This window comes from Nerophis ophidion, linkage group LG08, assembly GCF_033978795.1.
Source record: "Nerophis ophidion isolate RoL-2023_Sa linkage group LG08, RoL_Noph_v1.0, whole genome shotgun sequence".
Lineage (NCBI taxonomy): Eukaryota > Metazoa > Chordata > Actinopteri > Syngnathiformes > Syngnathidae > Nerophis > Nerophis ophidion.
The window spans coordinates 41,594,309-41,604,442 of NC_084618.1; the positions used below are offsets into that span (position 1 = coordinate 41,594,309).

General features: G+C 40.7%; 1 protein-coding gene across 1 annotated transcript; it reads right to left on the bottom strand.

Moving 5' to 3' along the window:
- Positions 1-355: 355 nt before the first annotated feature.
- On the bottom strand, positions 356-7,414 carry LOC133557055 (leucine-rich repeat and immunoglobulin-like domain-containing nogo receptor-interacting protein 2). The gene is made up of 3 exons (XM_061907326.1): positions 7,264-7,414; positions 6,654-6,732; positions 356-3,612 (listed from the first exon to the last, which is right to left on the bottom strand). Exon 3 carries the CDS (start codon positions 3,604-3,606, stop codon positions 1,771-1,773), a length of 1,836 nt encoding a protein of 611 aa, XP_061763310.1. The 5' UTR covers positions 3,607-3,612; positions 6,654-6,732; positions 7,264-7,414; the 3' UTR covers positions 356-1,770.
- Positions 7,415-10,134: the final 2,720 nt, after the last annotated feature.

Below are 10,134 nucleotides of genomic sequence, written 5' to 3' on the forward strand. Positions count from 1 at the left end.
ACCTATCTCCACTTAAGACTATGGACTAGATCCACTATGGACTGGACTCTCACACTATTATGCTACATCCACTCGATGTCTGTTGCACCAGTCGCCCAGGGGGGTCCCCACATCTGTGGTCCCCTCCAAGGTTAGTCCTTGTCATCCCATTGGGTTAAGTTTTTACTTGCCCTGATGTGGGATCTGAGCCGAGGATGTCATTGTGGCTTGTGCAGCCCTTTGAGACACTCATGATTTAGGGCTATATAAGTAAACTTTGATTGAATGATTGAATACAGAACCACGCAGTAAACTGACTATACAGTACTTTATTTAATGAAAACATAAAACAAATAGAAATACAATAAAATGATGAGGAATCAAGTTCAAACGTGCCAAAAGACCCTTAATATAAGGTTGCATGTATATTTTCTCTCGACATGCTGCTGACATGAGGCAATTTGTCAGTAAAGTGAACATACAATCTGTACTAAATCAGTTTGTTTGGAATTCACTCTACATCATATTTTAATTTTCCTCAGGGAACTCTCCTGAAGGAATCAATAAAGTTCTGTCTGTCTGTCCGTCTCTCTCTCTCTCTCTCTCTCTCTCTCTCTCTCTCTCTCTCTCTCTCTCTCTCTCTCGCTCTCTCTCTCATATTTAGGACACATGCTTCAAATTCAAGAACCGGAGGCCAGATCTAGCCCACCACATCATTGTATATAGCCCACAAATGCCTGGAAATAATATAGGTCAATAAAGAACCATATATTTTCTTACTAAATGTATGCATTCAGTTTGACAAAAAATTTATATGTACAGCTTGAAATTACCTACATTTTATACTTTAGTGCAGCTGAGATTGGCTTCAGCACCCCCCGTGACCCCAAAAGGGACAAGCGATAGGAAATGGATGGATAGATGGATGATTCATGGACCACATTATTGCAACAATTATCATATTGTCTAAAAAAAAATGTGTTAAAATAAATACTGATTTCGAAGCAAATCATTTATCAAATTTAAAAAATGACAATATATATTTTCTAATAATCAGGGTTTTTAACCTCTATTTACTGTAGATTGAAAAAGCCTATCGCTGTTTTTTACGGTCAAATTAAAATTACAAGGTCTGAGCTGCCAGTTTTTTTTTTTTTAAACAAAAGATTTATCAGAAATCAGAAATACTTTATCAATCACCGAGGTGAAATCAAAGTTACAGTTGTTGTTCTAACAATATATTACTGTTAATGGAAGAACAGTAGCCCAGTTTTTTACAATAAAAATTGGCAGCTCATTTGCCGAATTCAACATAAAAGTGTGTCCTTTTTCCATTTCCAGTAACATATTGTAAAAACACCATATATTTTACAGTAAAATTCTGACAACTAAGCTGCCAGTTTGTTATTGTAAAAAAAACAAAAAACAGTAGTACTGTTTTCCCATTTACCAAAATTTGTTGTAAAAGTGACTGTATCCATCCACCCCATCCATTTCTACCACTTGTCCCTTTCAGAGTCCCTGGAGCCTGTCTCAGCTGCATATTTTACAGCCAAATTCTGTTGACTAAATTGCCAGTTGTTTACTGTAAAATCTACAGATAGCTTTTTTTTTAATAGTTACATAAAAATACATATGCTAATCAAATGCATAGACAAATTCATGATGGCAGTCATACATGCGATGTGGCGCTCATTGAAAACAATTTTGACACCCCTGATTTAAGTAATACAAATGTATGCAAATATTGCCTAATGTTTTATTGTGCAACTTTTTAAATCACTGGATATTTTACATCAGTTTCATGGTAAACTTGCTGGTATCCATGTAGTTGCCTGCGCTGCCATCTCTCCTCACCACGGCGCTGCGTGGCACGTACGCAATGGTGGCGGTGTGCTTCCTCTGCCCTTTGCCCTTATACCACAAGAACATGAAGATGAAGCACAAGCTCACCGAACCAAAAAATGAAAGTAAGCCGATGGACGCCGCTATGAGCACCGTCTTGACGTCGATCGGGAGTTCCTGCGATCCGCTCGCATCCCCGGGAGAGGTGGACGGAAAGGCCAGCCAGCTTTTAAGATGAAAAGGGTTGGGGGATGAGGAGAAACCTCGAACGTGGAGGGTGACAGGCCACGTGTCATTTCCCGCCACGTTGGATGCCACGCAGCAATAAGTGCCGCTGTCCTGAGGCTGAGCAAAGCGAACTTCCAGCGAGCCATTGGCGAGTGCACGTATTCTGCCCACTTCGCCGAAAGCTCTTCGCTGTGGGCTCAACCAGGTGACAGATGGCGCGGGGTCACCTTCAGCACTGCAGTAGAAAAGCACCGTGTGGCCCTGATCCGCCCTCACCTGCTGGAGTTGGTGTCTTTTGATGCGAGGCGGCCGGCACGTGAGCAGGGCTTCCGCTTTGGCGCACTCCAGGAAATTCCGCCAACCCCACGAGTGGAGAGCGCTGCTGCACATCGGAGCGTGTCCGCCGAAGCTCAGTGAAGAGCGACGGCGGACGAGCCACAGCAGGCGGCAGTCGCAGGAAAGGGGGTTGGCGTCCAGGCCGAGATTTTGCAGGGCGTGCGCGGAATGAAAGACGCCCTCCTGTAGCGTGCTCAGGAGGTTTCCAGACACATTGAGGAGGTTCAGGTGCGTCAAACGAGCAAAAGCCATGAGCTCAATGTGCAGAAGACGTCCTCCGACGAGGTGAAGCTCTTGGAGCCTGGGGAGCTCGCCGAGTTGGTTGGCCTGGATGTAAGTGATGGGGTTATAGGACAGGTCAAGGTGGACCAGATAGACCAGATGATGCAGAGGGACATAAGGGACAGTGCTGAGGTTGCATTTTCTAATCGTGAGAGATGTCAAATTGAGGCCGACGAGGCTGTTTGCTGACAGCGCCTCCAGTCGGGGCCAATCCGTGACGACAAGCTGCTTGAGGCGCGCCAAGCCAATGAAAGCGTGGCCCGGCAGCGAGCTAGAGTCGAAACGCTGCAAATATAAACTCGTCAGCCCAACAACATGGGTCAGCGCCTCTGTGGGCACAGAAGTCACGTTGCAAGCGTCTAGGTAGAGCTGGCGAAGACTGATCAGGCCGGCGAAGGCCTGGCGAGAGATGAAGACCAGGTCGTTTTGCAGCGCTTGGATCACACGCAGCCGCGCCACGCCTCTGAAAGTGAAATCAAGGAAGCCCAGGAGCTCATTGCTGCTCACGTCTAGCAGCTGCAGCTCCGACAAGCCGGAAAATGCTCCAACTGGAAGAATCTTTAAGAGGTTACGAGCTAGGCACAGATTGACGAGGCTTCTCAAACCGAGGAAAGCGTCCACCTGGATGTACGCCAGCAGGTTGTCACTCAAATCCAAGTCTATAAGTCGAGTCAGGGATCGGAAGCGCTGAGGCACCAAAATCCTGATGGCGTTGTGGCTCAGGTTCAGCTGGGTGGTGGTGTCAGAAGGGAGAGTCTCGGGAACAGTGCTGAGGCCGCCGTAGGAGCAGTTGACCCGCCATGTGGTCATGTCACAGACGCATGAGTGGGGACAAGATGGCGACAGTGGAGGCGGAGCTTCTGACCTTAACGCCATGCCAGCTGCCAACATGCAGAAAGCCCCCAAACGCAGTCTGTGATGGTGAGCTGCCTGCATGGGAGACTGCAGGCGAGAGAGTAAATATTACAAATAATTATCAGAATATAGCAGCCCACAGCAAAGTCAAAATATTATAATGATATAATAATTCAAACATTAAATTATTTAAAAACTTGGCATTAAAATAAATAATACTTTTCCCTTTGTGTATTCATTGCAGTGCACTTCTACACCAGTGTGAATGCAGTAGTCTACAAAAATACATTTAAATCAAAAAACCCATTTAAAAATGGGAAATAATTTTTATATATTATTATTACATATTATAATAGTATTGAAACAGATATTTTAAAACAGGGTGATTCAATAAGTATACACCAAAATCATCATGCCTTCATTACGTTTTTTTAGCATTGTAATAGATTGAATCAATGGTCATTTGACACAAGGAGTTATCCAAGATTGTTGTGTTACAATTTCACCATTGTGGTCATGTAATCCTTTCGACGCCGATCAACTGTGGGGAGACCACGGGTTTATTTACTCTCAAAATGGAAACTCATTAAAGGGGAACATTATCACCAAACCTATGTAAGCGTCAATATATACTTTTATGGTGCAGAAAAAAGACCATATATTTTTTTAACCGATTTCCGAACTCTAAATGGGTGAATTTTGGCAAACTAAACGCCTTTCTGTTTATCGCTCTGTGGCGATGACGTCAGAATGTGACGTCACCGAGGTAATACAGCCGCCATTTACATTTTCAACACATTGCAAACACCGGGTCTCAGCTCCATTATTTTCCGTTTTTTCGACTATTTTTTGGAACCTTGGAGACATCATGCCTCGTCGGTGTGTTGTCGGAGGGTGTAACAACACTAACAGGGAGGGATTCAAGTTGCACCACTGGCCCAGAGATGCGAAAGTGGCAAGAAATCTGCCGCCAGATCCCCATTGAATGTGCCAGAGTGTCTGCACATTTTACCGGCGATGACAGACATGGCACAAAGATGTATGGATAACCTGCAGATGCATTTGCCACGATAAAGTCAACGAAATCACAAAGGTGAGTTTTGTTGATGTTGACTGCCAGCTAATCGATGCTAACATGCTACGCTAATCGATACTAACATGCTATTTACCGGCGGTGCTAAAGCAGACATGGCACAGAGATGTATGGATAACCTGCAGATGCATTTGCAATTATATTACGTTTCCTTCCACCCACATTTAATGCGAAAAAAACACTTACCAATCGAAGGATTTAAGTTGCTCCAGTGTCACAAGATGCGAAAGTCCTGATCGTTTGGTCAGCACATTTTACCGGCGATGCAAACGTAGCTATTCGGCCATACTATGGCTTTTTTTTTTTGGTATTGATCCACCCCATCGTGAGACCATTCGACGGTGGGTTAAACAGTTACAGAGACTAGCTGCTTGTATAAAGAAAGAGTCCTGGAAGCTCTCGATGACATGAACGATTGAATAACAGCAGCAATCAACACGGTGCATCGCGACATCCTCGTTTTGGAGGAATTCTCATATCGTCTTGATGTTGTACATGCTGCCGGTGGTGGCCATTTTGAGCATTTGTAAAGCACGAAAAAAATACTCCAAGTTATCTACAACACATATGTTCAAGCTAGATTTTCTATTGTGTTTAATTTTTTAAATATCGAGTGATAATTTTGGGGCATTCTATTTAAAGTTAAAGTACCAATGTTTGTCACACACACCACTGCTGCTCACTGCTCCCCTCACCTCCCAGGGGGTGATCAATGGTGATGGGTCAAATGCAGAAAATAATTTTGCCACACCTGAAAGATTATATGTGTGGCAAAATTATTATCTGCATTTGACCCATCACCCCTGGTCACCCTCTGGGACATGAGAAGAGCAGTGAGCAGCAGCGGTGGCCGCGCTAGGGAATCATTTTTGGTGATTTAACATTTACTTTCCCCCTTATTAATCTAGTGCAGTTCTACACTAGTCTAAAATGAATAATCTATTTAAATCAACAAACCAATTAAAAAACATTTTAAAATAAAATATTTACATTTAATTATAGTGGTAAAGTAATATTTTTCCGTTTGTGTAATTAGGTTCTACACTGGTGTAAAAATGTTTTAAAAATATTTATATCATTGAACCCATTAAAAATATCTAAAATGAAATTATTTTATTGTAATTATTGAAAAACAAATTATATTATCCATTGAAGTATGATGAATAAATAGTTAATACTTCCTTTTTGTGTAATTAATGCAGAGCAGTTGTGCACCAGTGAAAATAGTCTAAAAATAATACATTTAAATTAACAAACCCATTTCAAAAATATTTGAACATGAAATTAATTTAAAATATGATTACATATTACATTTATAAAAAAAAAACATCATATTTTTCCACTTCTGTAATTAGGTTCTACACCAGTGTTAAAATATTCCCCCAAAATTATACATTTTATATTTTAAAATTTCACTATTTTTGTATTAATTTCAAAAATGGTTATGATCATATTATCGTTATTATTATTATTACCATTATTATTAGTATTATTGTCAATATTATTATTGTTATTATTAACGACAGTATAGTAGGTTCAAATTATTAAAATGAATAGGATGACAGTTTTTCTAATTGTGTAAAAGTTGTAGAAAATATTTAAAAAAATAATCATACATTTAAAGAATATCCCCAAAATGTTTTTATATATATTTGTTAAATATTATTATCAAATTATTACACATATACATTAATATTTTTACACTTGTGTAATAAAGTACAAACTAATTTTACTTTATTACACAACAGTTTGATGCTGTGCAATGTCTATTATAAAAATATTAATATCCTAGTAATTAACAAAAACATGTCCAAATGTTCAATGTAAATATTATTAAATACTGTATTTTTTCACAATTGACAACATAACCAAAACATTACAAATTCCGGTGTGCATTATAATCTGTAAAAAAAGAAGCACAAAATACCATCCATCCATCCATCCATCCATTTACTACCGCTTATTCCCTTTGGGGTCGCTGGTGCCTATCTCAGCTACAAAAAAAAATGAAAAAAAATAAAAAGATAATTCTCACCTTTTATATGACAGGAAGTAGCTTTTCATAACTACACAGTAGTTTGACAAGGATCTTGGTCCAACAAACATCGAAGAAACTGAAACACAGAAAGCTCATTAGGTCTGAATAATTTCCTACAAACAAATTAGAAAGTCAGTCACCTGTTTTTTTTTTTTTTTTTGTAGTTCCACCAAGCCACCAGTATACGGCGCTAAAAACCCCATGTACAGTTACATCAAAGATGAAATTAAAATAGCTTCCGCATACTGTATAATTATTAATAAAGGGTTATTAATAGTAATTTGTTCAGCATGTCAGCTTGCATATAATTTGAGGTAGAATCTCAGGTGAAGAATGGAAAATCACAACATTGCATTTTTTTTGTTTAACAAAAAGTGATGTCTTAACTATTTGGCTATTTCTTTCATGCTGACATGGTGCAAGATGCAACACAAAATGGCCCGAATAATTGTGTGCACTAAAATTCTGCCAATTTGGTCATCTGTTGCATTAATTTGGATCTTTTTTTTTCTGATGCTGCTGAAATCCCTTTTAAGAGTAAAGATGTACAGGCGTAGCCAACAATCTTTTGAAAGCAAACCTGTCGGAAAATAAGACTTGGACTCACCAGTTGTCATGCTCTGTCATTTTCACTGCTCCTTTTTTTGGATTCAAAAATATGACATTTAGAAGGTGATATTTTCTTTCAAGAAAGTTGAGCCACACAAAAAGGAACACGGACAGGATGTTTCATGTTGCATTGGTGTCCTCATGGCAACAACGACGGCGGTCAGAATCTGGAGCAGGGTGCATGCTGGGGGATTATATGTGTTGCCTGGTGGCCTCGGTCCAAGGCTGAATGCGAGGAGAAAGGCACAGGTCAGCCAAATGCTGGGAGGCAGATGGAAGGGAGAATCACCGCGTTTGCACTTTTCTGCAAAAGCAGGAAGTGCTTTTTCAGCTTTATGATGCTGTACGAAGGGGCGATTTTCACCGAAAGCAAAGAAATACTGCTTTGAATTGCGAAGTGCGGAAAAACATTTCCTGTAACTGCACTGTGATGAGGTGGCGACTTGTCCAGGGTGTACAACGCCTTCCGTCCCTCCGCGACTATGAAAGGGACAAGCGGTAGAAAATGGATTGGATGGATGCAACTGCACTTTTGTGGCCTACTGAAACCCACTACTACCGACCACACAGTCTGATAGTTTATATATCAATGATGAAATATTAACATTGCAACACATGCCAATACGGCCGGTTTAGTTTACTAAATTGCAATTTTAAATGACGCTTATGTTGACGCGTGCTTGTGACGTTATTGGTTGTAGCGGACATTTTATCCCAGCACCACTCACGGCTAAAAGTCGTCTGCTTTATTCGCATAATTACACAGTATTCTGGACATCTGTGTTGCTGAATCTTTTGCAATTTGTTCAATTAATAATGGATACTACAAAGAAGAATGCTGTTGGTGGAAAGCGGTGTATTTTGGCCGGCTGTAGCAACACAAACACAGCCAGTGTTTCTTTGTTTGTTGTGAAGCTGTAATATGGAACAGGGCGGTCAAGCAAACATGTTTCTCTACCACATGTCAACCGGCAGGTTTCGGTGAGTAAATTGTGGTAATAAGTTGGCTCTTACCGTAAACATGAGCGGAGCTTGTGTCGTTCTTCCTGCAGCTGTCAAAGAGGCAGCTGCGACTTTCTTGGCTCCTCCATGGCTTCACTCAGAAACACTGGCGGTCACCACACCCCTCCGACTTTCAGGTATGACTTTATAATCTCACTAAAACACTAGTAACACAATAATCAGATAAGGGATTTCCAAGAATTATCCTAGTAAATGTGTCTAATATCTGAATCGCTCCCACTGCCCTCGTCTTTTTTTTTTTCCTTCTAGTCCTCTACTCTCAATATCCTCATCCACGAATCTTTCATCCTCGCTCCAATTAATGGGGAAATTGTCACTTTCTCGGTCAGAATAGTTCGCACTGCTGGTGGCCATGATTATAATCAATGTGAGGATGTGAGAAGCCCTCACACCGGTGACGTCATGCGCACAACATCGGCTTCTACTTCCGGTACAGGCAAGGCTTTTTTATTAGCAACCAAAAGTTGCGAACTTTATAGTCGATGTTCTCTACTAAATCCTTTCAGCAAAAGTATGGCAATATCACAAAATTATCAAGTATGACACATAGAAGGACCTGCTATCCCCGTTTAAATAAGAAAATCTCATTTCGGTAGGCCTTTCAGATCTGCACCAATGTTTTAGTGTTTTTAAGCTTGACACCAAACCTCACCCTTCTACAAAGTTTGTCAAACTGCAGTAACTCATTTTCTCTGTAGTCCTGCTCCAACACAAACAACTGTAAAGAAAACGTCACGTAATTATCACATAGTAGTTCACTAATGATCAAATCATCTCCCCAATCATGATTGATGTTGGGTGTTTTGCATCGAGTTTCTGAATGGTTGCTGTACATGTGTCGTCACCATGGAAGTAGAGAGACGGCGCCGAGTCAGGAACGCGGCCATCTGTTACCTCCGGGGGACCCGAGCTCATCAGCCGCTTTATGTCCAAGCCCGGCACATTGCGTAACAATAGCTGTCTTTATACTTTCATTAGTGGGGCGTTGCTGTGGTGACAGCCGGGATAGTTCCAGGTAGCTGTGATCACACATGACTATATATAGCTGGCCTTGCATGACAGCATTATAACACATTGAGCCCAGGAAGTGTACAATGCTTGAGGTTCATTTCACATAATAAGCACTAACCTGCTATTTGTTTTCCACAAGAAAACAATTTCTTTGTGCCGCTTCCACCTTCAGATTCTATTTTGGACGTCTGCAAAGTGGTTGCACAGTGGATTCACATGACAGTTCATGACAGAGATGGGACCAAGTCATTGTTTTGCAAGTCACAAGTAAGTCTTAAGTCTTTGCCCTCAAAGGTTAGAAAAATTGTTTTTAAATTATCACAAAAAACTTTGTATTATCAATCACTCAATCAATCAATAATTATTTATATAGCCCTAAATCACAAATGCCTCAAAGGGCATTGTGTTCCTGACAAGAAGACAAAAGGCTGAAACCTATCAAGAAGAATGCTCGTAAAACTCCACTGGGACTACAAAGCGGACATATGGCAGGATCTGCCCAACTTCCAGAAGGAACTCTATTTGAAGTATTTTAAAAACTCTCTTTGAACTATTTTATGGAACGCTCTTTGAACTATTTTATGGGATTCTTTTTTAACTATTTGACAAACTTTCTTCGAACTGTTCGGTAACCGAAGGCAACGCTGTTTACGACTCACTTCCCTCAGGAAGCAGCTGTGGGATGGAGGGGGGAGAAAGTCAAATAAAGAAGGAGGAGTACAATCTTGGGGCAGAGCGTGGTGAAGGACTGTACAGAGAGTACAGTGGCCATGTCTCTCCTCAGATCTGAGTCCAAATTTAATTCTGTCTCTGTTTGATTCTTTGCCTTTTGTCT